The sequence below is a fragment of the Sinocyclocheilus grahami genome, unplaced genomic scaffold (assembly GCF_001515645.1).
Source record: "Sinocyclocheilus grahami isolate Dianchi unplaced genomic scaffold, SAMN03320097.WGS_v1.1 scaffold36.1, whole genome shotgun sequence".
NCBI lineage: Eukaryota > Metazoa > Chordata > Actinopteri > Cypriniformes > Cyprinidae > Sinocyclocheilus > Sinocyclocheilus grahami.
In genome coordinates, this window is record NW_015505215.1 from 4,045,292 (window position 1) to 4,066,031 (window position 20,740).

Consider the following 20,740-nt stretch of genomic DNA (forward strand, 5'->3'; position numbering starts at 1 on the left):
TTCTGCTGTCTATGCATTTTGGGGTTTACTTGAGAACTGCAAATCAAGAAGACTGTTTACAGTAATGACCGCACATATTAAAATCCATTTTTGGCTGCATCTTAAGTTATAACTGCTAGTGTCCTATTTTCCTGACTACCACTTGAGCAGGCTTACATTAACAAACAGATTCACTTTAAATTTGTTACCTACTTAGACATCCATGTCAGTATAATTATGTTTATCATTTATCATTTAAAAAAGAGAGAGAGAGAGATACAAACCCGACTAATGTAGTACAATTTTCTTAATGCAGATGTAGTGATGCCTAGGTTGATAGGTTTGGCGTCACAAATTGTGCACTAACAAAAAATGGCCAATAGATGGCATCTATTTCCACAAAATATCCAGCTCTAAAAGAGAGATAAATAATAGACAAATAATCACACAATTTGACTTGGCAGATATAAAAATTAATAATTAAAAACAAAAGTAATGTTTAATCTTAGAAAAGCATAAAACTGGCCAAATCTGTAGGCTAATTTGTCCAGATCTGTTAAATAATCCTAAATTCAATATTATTCTAACACACTGGTGGATTAAGGTATATACGCACTCTCAGAAAAAAAAGGTACAAAGCTGTCAATGGAGCGTTATCCTAAAGTACAAAAGCAAAAAGCTATATCTTAAGCTAAAAGGTACATCTTTATACCTTATTTACCTCTAAATGGTACATATTAGTACCTTAAAGGGTTAGTTCACCCAAAAATGAAAATTAGCTTGTGTTTTACTCACCCTCGAGGCATCCTATGTGTATATGACTTTCTTCTTTCAGATGAATCCTGTCGGAGTTATAGTAAAAATTGTCCTGGCTATTCCAAGCGTTATCATTGCAGTCAGCGGTAGAGGTCTGCGCGGGACAGTTTTTTTAGTCCCGCTCCCACAAGGTTCTATTTCGCACCCACCCGCTCCCGCTATATATTCACTCTTAGTTCACCCACTGTCCGCTTAGAATAATTTTCTTCCTGACCCGACCGTTCCCGCTAAATTTAGATCTCGTTTCCAGAATCTCACATTTAAATTTCCGCTACTGAAAGAAAGAGAGATAGGCTGACAAATAAAAGTGTAGTCTGCACAAAATTGTATGTTATTTTAGTAGTCTTGTCAAGAGTCTTGAATTTATTGACTTTGACTTGAATTTATATGAATTATCTTAAGACACAAAATTTGTTTAATATTTTATGCAACACAGTAGGAAAAAAAGTCTGAGAAAATAAAAATGTTGTAGCCTACAAAAATTGTATTTCTTATTTTTATTCGTCTTGTCAGGATACAATTCATTTAACGTTGACTACACAATAGGGAAAAATTGTTGCAGAGAGATAAAATAAAAATGTAGGTTATACAAAAATAGCCTATTAGCTATTTTTATTCGCCTTGTCAAAATACTAAATTCATCTGACATTTTTCTGTTAACACAGTAGGAAAAGTGTTTCAGAGAAAAATAAATAAATACGACATCTTTCATTTAAAATGATAGGCTAAGCAAAATATAAACAAAACCGAGTTGAACGTCCTTCAAAGACAGTGCATCCACACTTTGCTCCATCTTTATTCTGCTCTGTCACTCATCGACAACCTGCCTGTTCTGTCTGAGGGCCGTATATATACCACAGGTACAGCCTGCTCTGAGCATCGTTATACACATGCTGTGTGCGCACAGACCACGCAAATAAAACGCGTGACGTTTAAAGCATGCGTGCAGTGCGTGCATAACAGTCCTGAGCGCAAGCTGTACTGGTGGTCAATAAGAATAAAGTGCAGATATGCTATTCTAAACAGTCCTGGCATCGGGAATGGGATATTGTTAGACTGCCCGCTCCCGTTCAAATTACACCAGAGTTACCGGCCGCTACCACGTTTTATTCGGGAATTTAATCCCGGGGGGCAAAAAATCTGGTTGGGTCCCGCGGGAGAGCCGTGGGAATGCAGACCTGTAGTCAGCGGGTGTTGCAGTTGAACAGTCCACAAGCCATCAAATAAAGTGCATGCATCCATAATAAAACGTGCCTCACATGGCTCCGGGGTGAATAAAGGCCTCCTGTAGTGAATCCATGTGTTTTTGTAAGAAAAATATCCATATTTCAAATGTAATAAACACTTTTCTCTCACTTCCGCTGACTGTCATACACTGAAGCAGTTCCAGCGGATGACGCAGCACGTATGTGCAGCCCGCGCGCCTCTGAGATATGCTAGTCTCGCGAGAATGTTTATAGGAGCAAAGGAAGCAAAGTTTCCTTACTTGAGCAAAGGAAAACCAATCTCCTCTTGGTTTATATCGAAATCCTCCGAAATTTTTTTTTGCAAATCCTCGGTTTGTACTTCTAATTCATGACTGGCGTTTTGTTTTGTTCTCTCTCCGCATTCGTCACTAATCACGCAACGCCGACGTCTTCTGTCATCCACCGGAACTGCTTCAGTGTATGACAGTCAGTGGAAGTGAGAGAAAAGTGTTTATTACTTTTGAAATATGGATATTTTTCTTACAAAAACACATGGATTCACTACAGGAGTCCTTTATTCACCCCATGGAGCCGTGTGAGGCACATTTTTTTAAGGATGCATGCACTTTATTTGACAACTTGTGGACTGTTCAACTGCAACACCCGCTGACTGCAATGATAGAGCTTGGAATAGCCAGGACAATTTTTACTATAACTCCGACTGGATTCGTCTGAAAGAAGAAAGTCATATACACCTAGGATGCCTCGAGGGTGAGTAAAACACAAGCTAATTTTCATTTTTGGGTGAACTAACCCTTTAAATGTACATATTAGTGTTTTACTTAAAAAATACATTTTAGTACCTAAAGTGTACACATTTGTATGTTTTTAAAGGGTACCACCCCAGTGACAGTTTTGTACCTTTTTTTTCCTGAGTGTGAATTTTAGGTTTAAAAGAGATGTACATAGAAATCCAATAGGATGTAGTGCTTACATATATGCTCTCAGTTTATTTCTGGTTGGCATAGTAACCACTGATGTGTGCTTTTACGTCCTAAGGACCTCTCATACTCAAGGCTGTTCACTGTGTATCATCTGGGATTCTAGCCATTAAACTACAGGCCCTGCCTGCTGGCTTACCTACCTCCCATTGTGTAGGTTTGAGATTGAATCTCATTCATCACCAAAACAAGGTCCATCAAACCTCATGGTTATTGTGTCAATATAATAGAAAATCTGCATGCTTTTTGTGGAATAAGAGACAATGTATATTTTACACTATAGGTTGTATTCTCTGTCTATCATTTCTTGCCGAGAGAATAGATGAGGTTGCTGTTTCACTGAGGAAGTGAGAAGTAAACAGATGTTCAATGAAGCTGCATGTGTCCTCGGATGACATGCTTACCTAGCATTGAAAGGGGTAGTTTGCCCAAAAAGGACAATTATGTCATCATTAGCTCACCTTCATTTTGTGTCAAACCTGTATGATTTTTTTTCATCTGTGAAAAAAAGGTTATTTTGAAAAGTGCATCAGTGATTTCTTTGAAATGATTTCTTGATTTCTCTGATGCTCACCAAAGCTGCATATATTTGATCAGAAATACAGCAAAACACATAATATTATTAAATATTATTACAATTTTCACCAGCCATTACTTCAGTCTTCACATGCAATCATTCTAATATGCTGAATTGGTGATCAAGAAACACTTATTTTTATTATCAATGTTGAAAACAGTTGTGCTGCTTAATACATTTGTCTGTACTGTCACATTTGATCAATTTAATGAATCCTACTGAATAAAAGTATTATTTTATTAAAAAAATAAAAATTACTGACCCCAAACTTTTGAACAGTAGTGTATATTTTGATAGAATGTTTGGAATATAGAACAAGGGCTGTCTTAATAAAAATCAGCCTCTGGGACATAAAGTGCCCCTAGCTGAAGAAACGCCTACATCATTTGTAGATAAATACAGAAGTTAAGTTATACTACAGTGTGTTTGTTACACTTTTTACTTTGAATTAAGCACATGTTTCGATTTCCATCATTCACCCTTACTTCTCCATGCACCCTTTGATTTCATTTGAAATATACTACTGTTTTCCCCTTCCAAAGTCTCTCTAGCACTCGCTCATTAATCTTAAAATCCAGAGAAGGAAAAATCTTCAAAAAACCACTGATCTATGATAGAGAACTGGATTGCTCATGACGTCATGAAAGTGAAGCCGCCACGCCGCCATATTGGTAATCCCCACTATTCCCATACATTCCATTGAATTAATAGGAAAGCATACGAATTTAATGAGAAAACATCATAAGTCAGCGTTTTTAAATCTGAAGTATCCCTGTACATTCTTACAAAGCAAACACACTAGGCATGTAAACTGTTATTTTTTTTAATGTCGGGAATTTCCTACCTTCCAAAAAGTTCAACTTTTGTCTCGTCAGTCCACAGAGTATTTTCCCAAAAGTCTTGGGGATCATCAAGATGCTTTCTGGCAAAACTGAGACACGCCTTTATGTTCTTTTTGCTCAGCAGCGGTTCTTGTCTTGGAACTCTGCCATGCAGACCATTTTTGCCCAGTCTCTTTCTTATGGTGGAGTCATGAACACTGACCTTAACTGAGGCAAGTGAGGCCTGCAGTTCTTTGGATGTTGTTGTGGGGTCTTTTGTGACCTCTTGGATGAGTCGTAGCTGTGCTCTTGGGGTAGTTTTGGTCGGCCGGCCACTCCTGGGAAGGTTCTCTACTGTTCCATGTTTTTGCCATTTGTGAATAATGGCTCTCACTGTGGTTCGCTGGAGTCCCAAAGCTTTAGAAATGGCTTTATAACCTTTTCCAGACTGATAGATCTCAATTACTTTATTTCTCATTTGTTTCTGAATTTCTTTGGATCTCGGCATGATGTCTAGCTTTTGAGGATCTTTTGGTCTACTTCACTTTGTCAGGCAGGTCCTATTTAAGAGATTTCTTGATTGCGAACAGGTGTGGCAGTAATCAGGCCTGGGTGTGGCTAGAGAAATTGAACTCAGGTGTGATAAACCACAGTTTTAACAGGGGGGCAAACACTCCTTCACACAGGGCCATGTAGTTTTGGATTTTGTTTTCCCTTAATAATAAAAACCTTCATTTAAAAACTGCATGTTGTGTTTATGTGTGTTATCTTTGACTAATATTTAAATTTGTTTGAGGATCTGAAAAATTAAAGTGTGACAAACATGCAAAAAAATAAGAAATCCGGAAGGGGGCCAACACTTTTTCACACCACTGTATATAACAAATGACAAAGTGCTCATTTTGAAATCTGAAGAAAGATTTGAATACACGTTCAAGATTTTTTTTATTTGTCACATACATGGTTATATAGGGAATATACCTTCATTCGCCTTGTAGTCATTATGTAATTTTGTTATAGTGTTTTTATTCGTACAGTAGGCTAACTGCAAATGTTTCAACAATGATTTTGTTAACACCATTCATTTTGAAGCAGGTAATGATTTAAACGGCGGTTAAATTATTAATTTAGCATATATACATAACATTTTGCATGGAAACGGTAATGCTAGTAAACATATTTGCGCGATCTTGGAGAGTCTGAAAATGTTGCTCAATCAGGACATTAAAAATATACACATCATAATTTATTCAGAGAAATAACTGACATACAGTACGGACTTAAAAACATGAAGCTTTATTTCCAAGATGATGCAGTTAAGCTTTTAATTTCAGTACATTCAATATAGTAACAGGCTATTGTATTATTCATTATATATTCAAATCAATTTCTGATACTAATACGTTAATGCTTAATAATTCCTGAATAATTACGTACATAAAGAAATAGGCTATATTTTGTATTGGATCTACATGGCATCACTAGGTTCTGTCATTCAGAAACATGGCTTTTCATATCACTGCTATGCTGATGACACTAAACTCTACCTCTCATTCCATCCTGATGATCCGATGATAGCTGCTCGCATCTCAGCATGTCTAACAGACATTTCTTGTTGGATGACGGACCATCACCTTCAACTCAACCTGGCTAAGACAGAACTGCTTGTGGTTTCAACAAACCCATCACTTTATCAGAATTTCACCATCCAGTTAGGCTCATCAACCATAACTCCTTCAAAAACAGCTAGAAACCTTGGAGTTGTGATTGATGATAAGCTGCATTTCTCAGACCACATTGCTAAAACTGCCCGGTCCTGCAGATTTGCTTTATACAACATTAGGAAGATCGGGTCCTTTCTTTCAGAACATGCAACACGACTACTTATATATTGTTGCTCTTTTGTTAGTTTTGACTGCTTTTATTGTCCTCATTTGTAATCCCTTGTGACTGATTCGCTTCAAATCGGGTGATTTGTTTTAGCTGTGACTCAATGGTGCTCTCTGCCGGTAGGGAATAGTAAGATGGCGGCTCGAACACTTCTGGTGGCTTCATTGCCTGTCGGCAGTTTAGAATGCAATGAGCGATCCAGGCATTATATATAGATCAGTGATAGAATGTTTGGAATATATGGAATTTGTCTGTCTTAATAAAAATCAGCCCTTGGGACATAAAGTGCCCCTAGCTGAAGAAACGCCTACAGTATTTGTAGATAAACACAGAAGTTAAGTTATACTACAGTATGTTTGTTACACTTTTTACTTTGAATTTACTTTGAAAGACAAGCACGTTTCGATTTCCATCATTCACCCTTTCTTCTCCATGCACCCTTTGATTTCATTTGATATACTACTGTTTTCCCCTTCCAAAGTCTCTCTAGCACTCGTTCATTAATCTTAAGCTCCAGAGAAGGAAAAATCTTCAAAAGACTGATCTGTTTTAAGATCAACTGAGATGAAACGGCGGTCTCCCTGCACGGGACGACTGGGATTCCGAGATACGAGTGTTAGGTCAGCAGCAACCAACAGCCATGACCACTTCCCCATTTGTCCTGTTTTTGAAATGGGTTAGATACAATCTGCCACGAGGAACTACTGGAATAGACCATCCCTTAAAGATAACCAACTTGAACTATTACTCACAAAATTTTAATATTATTGCTTATATTGTAATTCTCCTCTCTGAAGGCTATGCTTTCATAACTGAGCCTCAAGTATAGATTTCTCCTTTGTCTGTACATTTAAAGGAGTTTAGTTCATCCATAAATAAAGATTCTGCCATCATTTATTCACCTTAATGTTATTTCAAACCTGAAAGACTTTCTTTCTTCTACAGAAGATATATAGAGGAATTATAAATAATGTACTGATCCTTTTTCAATGCAATTACAATAAATGGAGAATGGAGATTTCCGAATCAAAAACGGAATCAGTCACATTCATCAAGATGTCAAGATTGAAGATTTAATTGAATCACAAGATAAAACTTTTTGCGGTTTTCGGAAGAATGAAAGTTATACAGATTTGGAACAACATGAGGATGAGTAAAAGATTTTTTATTTATTTATTTAAGAAATGCTCCTTTAAGAGTCATGAGGTTATGTGTGTGTGTGTGTCTTTATTTATCTTGTGAGCTGGTTCATACCTATATGGAAAACAATCATAGATGGCGAGGCCAGAGAAATTACTTTCATTACTGCTGAATAGCTCTTCTACACTTATCTTCCTTTGAACCATATTTTTATTTTCTGTACTTTCGTTGTATTGTTTTACCTGAAAATATTATCAGAAATTTCACCTGTCCCGTAACGTACAATGTATCCACTGGGAAACAGAAATTACCATAATACAGGGATACTCAAAGTCTGGCTCATCACAACAGTCTGGATTCGTGGGACAATTTTATTTGTGTTTCCATTTCTGCACTTCAAGTGAGCGTCACGACACCAGAAAACAGAAAGCCAGCTATTATAATGAACAAATCTGTCTAAACTGCCATTATAAGTCAGCGTGTCCATTATAATGCAGTGTAGACAGCCTTGCCAATTATAGTTGTCTTCTTGTTTCGTTGCTTTTGTTTGGCCAGGGTAGATGGGGTGTAAAAATTTGTATTTAAAGGATATCACAAAATATTTTTGCAATTCATTCTAAATCTATCCATCTATCTATCTAAACAAGACACAAACAACTGGGGCAACATATTTGGGGCAAATATGACTGGAACATATGTACGGTGGCTGAGAAGTGCAAAGCAAATCACAATTCTGAAAACAAAATAACAAATTACAAATGCAAATGCAAGTCTAAAAAACAAAATAACAATTCAGAAAGCACAACAACAATTCAGAAAACATTATAACAAGTCAGAAAACACAACAACAAATCCGAAAACAAATGAACAAGTCAGAAAACACAACGACAAATCAGACAAACCCGAAGAGGTAGGTATAGTTTGAGACAGCGCCATTGGTTTGGGATTACTCACCGCTGACTGGACGAGACATCTGTCAATCAACGTATACAAGAAGAACCAGCCGAAGAACAGCAGAGTCATGGTAGAAAGTTCGGAGATGGTATTAAAGTAGCTCAGTTTAAATGTATTGTATGAATTGCCCTTACTGTGGAATTAAAAATACGGAGTATCTATTTATATTTAGTTAAAAGTGGCTGTAAAATGTCAGCTCCAGTGGCGCAGATGGCTAAGCGTGTGTTGTTGGCTTTTTGATGCGATCGACCCGGGTTCGATCCCGCCTTTTGCCGAACCTTTTTTTTCTCCCTTTTCAAATCTCGTATCACATCGTAAAGGCATTTATTTTCAATAAAAATTAAGGAAATAATCAAAAAGTTGAAAATAAAGTAGCGGGTAGGTGTAGGGAGGGCTTTATTGTACCAATAAGGTGGCATCCATTTAATCAATTAAAATTATAATTTACACTCAATACATTATTATTGCATACTGTTTTATAATGTACTACAATACTGAAGTGCAGATAATTGCCACTATTTGCAACAAGTAGTATACTGCTATTTTAACATAGTGTAAATAGGTATTTGCACTTAGTGTAAATAGCTTATTGCTAAAAATACTGCTATTTTCACTTAGTGTAAATAGAATCCATTGCTAATACGAGATTTGAAAAGGGAGGAAAAAAAAGTTAGGCAAAAGATGGGATCGAACCCGGGTCGATCGTGTCAAAAAGCCAACGACACGCACTTATCCATCTGCGCCATTAGAACTGATGATTTACAGCCACTTTTAACTAAATATAAATAGACACCCCGTATTTTTTATCCATAGTAAGGGCAATTCATACAATACATTTAAACTGAGCTACTTTAATACCATCTCCGAACTTTCTACCATGACTCTGCTGTTCTTCGGCTGGTTCTTCTTGTATACATTGATTGACAGATGTCTCGTCCAGTCAGCGGTGAGTAATCCCAAACCAATGGCGCTGTCTCAAACTATACCTACCCCTTCCGGTTTGTCTGATTTGTCGTTGCGTTTTCTGACTTGTTATAATGTTTTCTGAATTGTTGTTGTGTTTTCTGAATTGTTATTTAGTTTTTTAGACTTGCATTTGCATTTGCGTTTGTAATTTGTTATTTTGTTTTCAGAATTGTGATTTGCTTTGCACTTCTTGGCCACCGTACATATGGCCAAAAAAGTGTTGGTTTCAGAATGATGAAGCAAAAAAAGTTCTTCGAATAAATTTTTGATGGGAACCCAAGCTTCTGACCATTATGGTTCAGAATCCATTCTTTCAGTTTCATAGTTCTGCGCACCTTTGAAACAGAGGTGTCGACGTCAACGCTTAGTGGACTCTGCTGACTCCGGGCAGGCATTTATTGGGCTTCTAGCTCTTCAGCTGTGCAGACACAGAATTTATGGCAAAGTCCTGAGTCTGCACCTCCCTCCTACTGTTTGTGACTGTATCTTGATTGATTTTGACTCTGTGTGTAATATTTATGTTAGTATGCTCCATAAACGCAGGGTGTTCAGTCATATGTCTTGTTAGAGGGCTTTGGCACAGGAGTGCCACCATGGCACTCAACTCACCATGGAAGAGCGGTGTTTTTAAAAGTCCTGCTGACTAACCTTTCAAATACAACTCGCATGTCATTTTCTTCTGTTCTTTTTTTTCTTCTTTCTCCTAGCTGTGGGGTGCCCTTCCAGTCTCAAGTGTTCATTTAAAAAAGACTGAAAAGAGAGAAAGAAAAAGGCTTTTAATTTCTCTGTAGTCCTGAGTCACTGCAAAAGCACGAGAATGTGAACGTGAATGTTTGTTGGTGAGGTTGTGGCGATAAAATTATCCTGATATGCTCAGCTATGCTAAATTAATAGCAAGCATGCATTAAATTGATCAAAAGGGACTTTTACATTGCTACAAAAGATTGCTATCTCAAAGAAGTGTTGTTTATTTGAACTTTGTTAATAAAAAAAAACTGAAAAAAATATTGGCTTTGGCATGGAATACATTTTAAAATATATAAAAAATACAGAGCAAACAGTTATTTAAAATTGTAATAATATTTCACAACACACACACACACACACACACACATATATACATATATATATATACTCACATACATATATATGTATGTGTGTGTGTATATATACTGTATATATATATATATTTGTATGCATGTGTGTGTATATATATATATATATAGACACACACACATATACACACACATGTGCTTGATAATTTGTGTGAATAATAGCTTCAGCTAAATGTCAAATTAATAATTTAAATTTGGTATATCTATATTCTGAGCATTATAAAAGTTTTTGATCATGGTGGAAGGTGTAAGGAAGAGGCAAACCACTAGTAAACAGTTGAGAACTGATTTAGTACAACTCACTCAAGGACATTTTATCTGACACCTTCAGAAACACATCTCAAGCAGAGAAACGGATCAGAAAATTTTAAAAATGCAAAAGTGCAAGTAAAATTCTAAATAAATGTAGAAAATGTATTATTTTATATTGTGGATAAGTCTGATAGGAATGGTGTGATAAATACATGGGTGGAATGGAAGGAGAGGAAGGGTGTCAACCCACATAAGAGTGACAGAAGTTAAAATGATAAGCTTGAACGTACTGGGTGGACTTTCCAGCAGGATCTCCCAAATGTCTCCCCTCTGAGACCACAGTTTGGGGATGTTCCCAGATGGTTGTATGGCTGCAAAACATTGTCAAATACTATGGTTTTAAACATTTGCTTTGGAGAGTAAAAAGTTGTTGCATGTAAGCAGAATAGTTCACCTAAAAAGAAAATTCTGTCATTTATTTTTGGTTGAACTGTCCCTTTAGATAGTAATTAACTACAAGATCCTAGGTCGTAAATGACATGCAACATGCATACAATCAGGCTAGTCTCTATTCTTTGAAAACATTTCTTTTTTTTTTGACAAGCTGAGATTGTTATTTGAGAGTAGTGTTCTGTTCCCGTTTCATGACACATGACCAAGCAAACAAGTCAGCTATGTCAGCAGTCTTATGATTCCACAGTATTGCACAAAAAGTGTTTATTTTAAGTTATACATGTTTTTTTTTTTTTTAGAAACATCGCAAATGCAACTACATTTTTGTCTAGCTTGCATAGTTCAGCATGAATATTTACAACATACAACACTATATCCACAGAATATAGTGACTTTCAACCCGAACTCACACAAAAATGTAAATTTTATGAAGTGGTGATTTCGTATGAATTCATATATTCATTTAATTAAGATGTAATCATGAACACTTTTAAAAATCATGCTTCCAAAAGGGAGTTTTCCATAGATTAACCATTTTGGGTGCCCAAAAGAACCTTTCAGTAGAATGTTCTTAAAATAACAATTTTTTCACACACCTTTTTCCACCATAAAGAACGTTTTGTGGTTCCATAGATGTTAGAGGTTCTTCATGGAACCATCGATTCCAATAAAGAACCTTTATTTTTGAGAATGAAGGTCCACCCTTAACATATCCGTCACTGGGGTGTTAGCAGATTGTATAAAAGCATACAAATAGATTGTACAGATTAAACACCAAATTCGCCCGAACGTTTTTACAAGTTTTATTGTATTGATTTTCATCATGAAAGACATTTCTTGTCATATAAAGTTATTTAAAATGCCTCTACAAACAAGCAATTGCCATAGAAACAACCACACAACACAAACACATACACCAAAATGCACTGATGCAAAAGCACCAATCTTGGAGCATGTGGGTTTCAGAGGGTCTCAACCTAACACAATGCACACGTGTCTGTAGGTGTGCATTTATAGATGTAAACATATACATGCCCTTCAAAACCACGCATGGCTCAGATGCCCGAGATGGTTGAGGTCTGACTAAACTGCCCTCTGTGCTTGTGGGAGTGAGTGGGGAGGTGTTCTGGGAGGTGTTGATGAGCTTGTGCTTATGTCTGTGTAAATCATTCTCTACCAAAGCTATTTCAGCACCACAACAAAGACTTTCCAATAGAAATCAGTGTCATTGACACAGAAAGCCCTGGATGGTAAAGTGGCGGTGAGTACCAAGAGAGAGAGAGGAGGAGGAGAGACAATACAAGGAGAGAAGTCAGTGAGTGAGATTGCGAGACCAGCGAACACTGGGGCGCAGAGCAGCGTTGTGGATCTGCGCTGCCATCAGAGGTCTTTGCTTTGGAATCTGTCGGACAGCAAAACTGATGATAAAGACAAGCGGTACATAAGTATCAACATTTCAACAAGTTCTGCTTTCAGACAAAAGGGGAAGTAGCTTGTGTTTTCTTTCTCGTCGCTCACAGGGACTTCTCACAATTGCACTTTCATATTCAAAGTGAAACGGAGACTGTTGAGCTATGGGGACGGTGAGCGAACTCTGTGCGTCAAGCTTCCAGGCGTTCTTGTGTCCCACAGTTTGTCCGGCTCCTCCAGCAGGTGGGTGTCATTATGTGCGTGTGCTTGGGGATTACATCCACAGTGAAAAACATGGTGGAGGATTTCCTTTTCATTCAGAAATTTCATTTTAATTTCTAGTCAATTTCACAGCAAGTAACACATTGAATGAAATGTGAAATTGTGAAGTATTGATTGAAATAGTATTTACTTGTAAAAGGTACTCCAACTTCACAAAGTCATTTTTACTGTAAAATCGGGAATTGTTCAAACTGTTTAAAGGAGTCATGAAATACATGTTCAGATCTTTATATTATGATTCTGGAGGTTAGCTTATAAAGTGTTTTTCACCAAAAAGTTGTTTTGAGGGGTGTCTCCTCCACATGAGAATATGAGCATTCAACTCATTAAAACATAAATGTATATACTTGGTCTCTTAATAGCAGTATATGCTGACCTGATGTTTATTACAAACACAATTAACGATTATTAAAAAATTTTCTTTCTGGCATTGCCTCCAAGGACAAACTTGGCACTGCCATAGATTTCAAAGCAAGATATTTAATAAAACAAGCAACACTTTGAGCAAAATTAAGAAAACATTGCAAAATAAACTTCAGCCATGTATTTCCAATAATTTGATATTTTGGATGAGCATGCCGTTTTTAGAGGTGCAGTTTGTCTACATCCAAGGACAGAACAACTCCTGGCGGTCTTTCTTGATATTCCCTCACAGCAGTGTCACACTCTTGTGATTGAACGACAGACATTGTTAAGAGCACACCTCATTGATTTACAGTACATATGCATGTTAAAGTGTGTGTAGAGGAAAATCGTCATGAATGGGGCGATTTCAAATCATAAAAATTAATATTTTAAACTGGGCTTTGAGGTATGAAACATGCAGTATGTTTTGTGTAAATACCAAGGACATTTTGATTTCCATTTCATGACCCCTTAAGTGATGCACCCATAATGCTGGAACCATTTGAGATCTGAGAAAAATCATGTGCAGCTGCATGTTATATCAATCTAGTGTTGTTGCTGTGGTGATAAACAGTGTCCCTGGATCATGGAAGTGTTGGATGAGAAACGGAGCTGCCGTTATGGGCATGCAATGTGAGACAAATCATTTGTTTTGTTGATGGAAAGTTGCTGGGCTGTTAGAAAGAGTGTTTTTGATATAATCACTGTTGCAACACTAATAATAGTGTCACCATATGATGATCGTGAGACTTGAAACGTCCACATGTTGCTAAGTGACCTTCAGTCATGTCTTCGTTATATACAGTATATTGTATATCTATAGTAATATGATCAGGTTTCACTGGACTGCGCCTGCACTCTTCTTTATGTACTTAGTCCTGCATGCGGCTGTTTATTTGTTTGTTTTACCATTCTCTGCGGGTTTATGCGTGTTTGTTTCTCATCAGTGCAATTTGTGTGAATTAAGTGTTGGAGCTGCTGAGACAGGTGGGAATGAAGAGGAGAAACTCTGAGAGAGACAGATGAAGTAGTGGGACTGATGAAGATCCTATTCTGGGTTGATTTTGTTTTTGACGTCATAAGAAGAAGAAATCAGTGAAGGGTTTAGATCTGTGGCTTTTATGTTGGATGTATTTTCTCAGTTTTCTTAATACCATCTGTCAAATGTTGTCTGCCGCTTTAAATGCTTGTGCTCTTTAAAATCAGGTGGATTCTGTTTGGCTCAATGTTTTTATCATACATTAGCTGGAAAAACATTTTTCTTAAAGTGATTCCAACAATATCATTCCTCGGTGGCAATATGGTTAGTTGTGGTGTGACTTCACAGCACTTTTCTCACAGAATTATATTTATATTTATAGTTATCACTTATATGAGCGGTCCTTAGTAATATATAGTGGTAAAATAAATTCTAGGTATAGTATAGCACAGATTGTTTGGACTTTTTGAGCCATTTGGAAAATTCTGAGAAATGTTCATATTGAAAATTCTCACATCCTTGTTTAGATTGAGAAATTGTTCAGATCTTTGTTGAAACTCTTAAGGAAGTGTGAGAATGTTTGGAAAAAAATATGAGAAGCAGGACACTTTAGCAAAAATCTCAATTTGCTCTCCAATTAATTTCAGTGCAGTCTAGGAGAAACAACTAAAATATGTAAAAAATATGTTGTGATTTTTTTCCTATTGCCAGAGGCATGGCACAGTGGGTTATAAATGTACTGGTGACACTCAAGAACTGTTGTGGGTTGCAGGTTTGAGTTGGGCATACTAAATGTCTCTTCATTGTCCTGTAGAGTTAAAGCCCCAAAAATTAAAATACAAACAAAAGACTGCAGTTCTAGAACTTATGAAGTATTTTTTGTATTTACATATTCAGTAATGTAAATTGGGCCTTGCCCATCAATATCACTGTGTCAATATCAATGTAATGATAGTAATGATGTAGTGAATGAATAATACATTAGCTATAATTATAGATGTATTGACATATAATAGATTTCTGTTCTCTGTTTGAGTAATATTTTCTTAACTTGTGCACTATTTGACCTGGTCATTCTTCATCCCCGGGGAAGTTTACATCACACTGTCTGGATCATGTTAGTACCCAACCCATTCCCTCCACCCATAAACAGACACATACACACAACATAGCACATTTTGGACACTACAAAGACACTTCTCTTGGTTTTATTTCACGTTCATCAGAATAATATCAGCAGATCATCACTGGTAAGGTGTTTAGTTTCAAAGTCTTCAATGCTAAAACTGTAATTTAACTGCAAGATACAACTGATTTGTATCACTCCACTTGTCTGTGTTTGTGTGATCCAGACAGACTGTCAATCTGTGCATTAATGGTTTGGAATTTTCAGTGACTCTTTCTGAAGGTTAAATACTTATGCAACTTAGTGGCAGCAATTGTCTTTGAGTGAGCCAATGAATCATTCACTCAACCAAATCATTCAAAAACACTTATTCATTCAGGAACAAAATATTGTTACTCTGTGTTATTCAGATACATTGGTTGTTTTTTGCTCTACCAAGCTGTTTTTGCTTGGTAGAGCAATATTATCAATATTGTGCATGACAATATTACGCCTAAAATGTAAATTACTCAATGCTAACTTATAACTTACATAACTTATATATGGCACTTTAAGCTGTTTTTAAAAAATCACTGAAGCTATGTCCTTGTTTCTTTGTTATACATTTGAAAGAACGTATTTGATTCTTTTGGGGAAGGTGCAAGAGTTACAGTGAGAGGCTTTCATACAGAAACCGTGTCTTCTTTTTCTTTGTAAAATATATTCCTGATGTTATTAAATTTTAGCAAATCTTTTGTCATGAATCATTACCAATTCGTCCATTTTTGGAAGGCCAAACAAAGTAGTTTCGCTTTCACAACGAAACACAGCATCACACATGGTGGCCTAGAGTGAGCGGCGGCGGCCTAGAGTGAGGAACGGCCGGAGGGCTAGAGTGAGCAGAGGCGGCGGGCTTGAGAATGGCGTAGCCGGCGGATTCAACGAAGGAGCGTCTGGAGGGCTTGCGGCAACCACATGTGACGACCCCGGGCTGCACTCCACTTCATCCACGGTGAAAGCGATCTGGTGATCCACGGCGCGAAGTTGATGTATTTCCTCAGCGACCAGCACGGATCAGCTCCAGGCATGAGGAAGCAGATATCGTCCTCTTTTGGAAGGCCAAACAAAGTAGTTTCACTTTCACAACGAAACACACAGCGCCTTCACGACATGGCGGCGGAAACAGCAATACTACAGCGAGAATAAAAGTTACGCCTTCTTTCTTTGCGTGAACATTTGGGCGGCGTTATGCAAATCTTCCCACATTGTGATGTAGACATGTGGGGGCGTGTTGGAACGAGCCGTTTTAGGTAGGCGTGGCTGACTCTTAACTTTTATAAAGAATAACTCTTTGGATTTGAGACTTTAGTCTTTGCAACTTTACAGATCTTCTTTATGCACCAAGAGCTTGTAACACTTCAAAGAGAAAGGAAAAATTTAAATTGCATCATATGACTCCTTTAAAAAAAAAATGGACGGGAAATTCAATGCATCCTTTTGTATGGTCTTTCATTTCTCCAGAGTTTGGCAAACTACAGCGTTTTTCAATTAAGTGAAAAGGGAAGTCATTTACTTTTTGTATATTAAGAGCAGTTCCCATAATGACTCTTGAGAATCAAAAAGACAAATATGTGTGTCAAGCTGCTCTCCTGTTCAGCACTGATTCTGTCATATTCAGTTCAGTTCGATGTTATTTGTATAATGCTTTTAGAATTCATAATACATATTGTTTCAAAGCAGCTTCACAAAAAGTATATGTTTTCAATGATACAATCTGTTTATTGGTCAAGGGTGAGTGTCAGAGTAATATCCATACGACATTAGTATACAGCTATAAGATCATAAACGTTATTATGTGGCTAGTTAGTGTCATGTATTCAGTGAAGTAGACATAATAAATAAGTTACTGTAGATGACTACAGCTTGTGATTATAATAATTACAATAGAATAATCGGATTTCATAGACATTTCACTCTTGGCTGATCATTATCTTAATAAATAGCTTCACATATTAAGACTATTGTGCTTTATCATTAATTAAAAAAATGTATATATATATATATATATAAGAAGCTGCAAAGAGGAGAGGCCTATTATTATGTACCCAAAGCGTTTAAGTGCTGGTGTGAGAATCTATCTGTGTGTATTAAACGCCTTAAGTGAGTGTAACTTCACTTAAAGGTCACTCCAAGTCAGAAAGAAGGATGGTAAGAAGGCATAATCAGAAGAAATAGGTCAGGAACTGTGAACGTGGGAATGTGAAAATGGAGATGGATATTGTGAACTACTGTTCAGTGAAGAGGAAATAGATTGTGTACAAGAGTGTAATGAGAGTTTCATCTGTCATATACTTTCTCACACACACACACACACATTGTGATTCACACGTCACGGGCAGCTCACATTTCAAATTCTAATCATGATGAGTCAGTAAGTCAATCACCCTTTCTCTGGATGAGTAGTGTTTTATTATCACCACAAATTTATGTGTGGCTATAATGAAGAACTTTTAAAGAGGTTTAGAGATTTAATGTCTGTATGTTTGTGCTGTACAACAATGTGTGACATCAAGCTTGTGTAAAATCGATCCTATATTGCCGTGTCAATATTGAATCAATATTTACACTTGGGTGAATAATCCTAAACATAGCTTACTTATAGTTATCACTGCATATTAAGCTGAGATAGTAGAAAGTATTTTAACATCACAAAAATGAAACACTTCACCTTTAGCTTAAATACATACACACAGAGCAGCTGCTCTCAGAATGAGCCTCACAACAAGCCACTACACTTGAACCAAACTTGACCTGCTAGTTTTGCCTATTGCATCCTATTAATGCACGTTTGTAAAAACTATTTTTTTCAGACACACACACAGCAAACAGTTGGTTTAATTATTATTTGAGCTTAAGTTTTTTTATTTTATTCTTTTTTGAAGAAGAAGAAGAATTGAGCTTATTATAGCTGCCACTGATAATCAGCAACAGGATAAAAACACCTCTTGTCATGAAGAATGTTCATGGAAAAACTTTTTCATTATGTGTCTAAAATTGTGTGACTAACACACACAAAAAAAGTATGAAATGACCCCTTGAAGTAACCTACGAGGCACATATCTGTTAGAGAGTCCTAGAAAGTTGGAATGAGAATATGTATGCTTGAGAACAATGGAAAGAAGAGTGAAAGTGACTATAGCGTAAAGGGGTTATGAAGAGGAGAATGAGTGTGTGAGCGGAAAGAGGTGTGATATGAGTGAAGTGACTCATTTTTGCACTGTGAGCCCATATTATCATGCTGGAAGCAAGTCAGTGCTGCCCACTCATGGATCTCCCATGATGCCAGCGTGGTGGTCCACCAGTTCTTCTGAGGGAGTCACCGTCTGTGATGATAAACAGTGAAGGACAAAACAAATCTTATTTACATCTCTCTTTCTAGCTCTTTTCCAAAACCTAATGAGCTGCCTCGCTGCCTACTGCCTACACAAGCAGCTGCTTTCTGATATATTTAAAAATGTCCTGGCTCTTCCAAGCTTTATAATGGCACTGAAGTAAATCGATGCATTTTTGTAAGAAAAATATCCATATTTAAAACTTTATAAATCGTAATCTCTAGCTTCCGCTAACTGTAAGATCATAAAGGTTATTATGTGGCTATAGGGTTAGGTTTAGTGTTAGGGTTAGATGTGGGAAGAGCCAGGACATTTTTAAATATAACTCTGATTGTATTCATCTAAAAGTAGAAAATCATGTACAGCTAAGATGACTTGAGGGTGAGTAAATTATGGGGTAATTTTCATTTTTGGGTGAACTATCCCTTTAAGTTACCTACTTTCTTGAACAGATTTTGTGTTGAGATGAAAATATTTAGAGGTTTTGGAACAGAGCTTCTATCTATAAATCCTTACATTTCATTTTCTTAGTCCTCCAGAGCCTCTTATTGAACTCTGCCTTTCCAAAGAGAATGACCAGCCACAAAATCTATTTAACTCCTGTCCCTAAAATCTGTCTCTCATTCTCAAACCTTATCATCTCTGATCTCCACCCGCGATGAGCAGTAGAGAGTATAAACCTACACACGGCAATTTCATCTAATACAAATTTCCTCCTCTCTCAGAGTCTTAAAGGAGTATGTCAGCTAAAAATAAGAATTGTGTAATTATTCACTCACCATCATGTCATTTCAAACCCTTATGACTTTCAGTAAGCTATACATTATAGCTTTCTGTGAGGTACGGACCGAAAAGTTGAAAAGTTTTGACTCCAAGAATATTTCATTAAAATAAATCAAACTTCCGCTTCTGTTTTGGTTTTAAATACAAACCTACTGTATCTAATGGCTTCAGAAAACTTTGAATAAAGTGCACAGTTCATATGGACCACATGTATGATCATTTTATGGTACTTTTTTGGAGTTGACACTTCCAATCCTGCACTTTCACTATTGAAAAGACTTCAAAAGAGAGGCCAGGATATTATTCAGAACTTCACCTGCTGTGTTCCGTTCCACAGAATAAAGAAACTCATATGGGTGAGTAAATAATGACATAATATTCATTTTTGGATGAATTATTCATTTAAGCCAGGTCTCTCTTTCACCACATGGACCAGCATTTTCCACCCTGGCTAATCCATAGGATCATGGTGCATTTTAATATGTGAACTAGTTGGGTTTTGGAGCTGCAGTTGCCAAAGCAGTGAGCAATGACATCATAAACACAGAAGCAGCCTCTGGGCTTTCTGCTACTGTCTGACGCTTTGCTCTGCTCTCTTCCAGACATGGACTTTATTGGAACAGGCCATCAGCATCTCAAGCACTGCCATGACTAGCACTACAGTATGTTTGAAATGAGGAAAAATACCTTCTTTCATATGTGTAGATACATAAATGTAGCTAAACTTTACCAAAAAACAATTCAGGAAAAACTGCTTTATTAGATGTGGGAGATGTTTTAAGCATCACCCTGTCACAGATATATTGCTCCTAACAGCAGTGCTGTCACATCAGACTCCCAGGGAAGATCAGGTGGATTTATTGATATGGTATCACAAGTGCTGTAACTTCTTAAATCAAAATTCAGTTCTTTACAGATGGGCATAGCAGGTTAATGTTCACTTAACCTGCCTGCTTCTGTTGGTCCCTGTGCGTGGATCTGGTGTGTCGCTGTCATTATAGAATGTTGAATGACTTTTGTGGCTTTACTCTTGATTTTACTCTGGTGTACTCTTGTTTAAAAACCCAAGGTAGTGTTTTTTTCTTCTTTCGTTTTTATTAAATGTCATCACACAAACTGTAATGGCTCACAATAGGAACATTAGAAGAGAATGTCAATTTGATCAAAAGACATTTATAAGACCTTAAAGACATTTCAATCAAAAGATTTCTATTTCAAAGTATTGTTTTCTTT

General features: G+C 36.8%; 1 protein-coding gene across 1 annotated transcript in view; it reads left to right on the forward strand.

Moving 5' to 3' along the window:
* The first annotated feature begins 12,652 nt into the window (after nucleotides 1–12,652).
* LOC107581598 (cytohesin-1-like) overlaps nucleotides 12,653–20,740 on the forward strand; it is a 58,851-nt gene continuing 50,763 nt past the window's right edge. Inside the window, exon 1 of the mRNA XM_016267225.1 lies at nucleotides 12,653–12,804. Within this exon, the coding sequence (XP_016122711.1) occupies nucleotides 12,726–12,804 (79 nt within the window). The 5' untranslated portion in view covers nucleotides 12,653–12,725. The remainder of the gene's footprint in view (nucleotides 12,805–20,740) is intronic.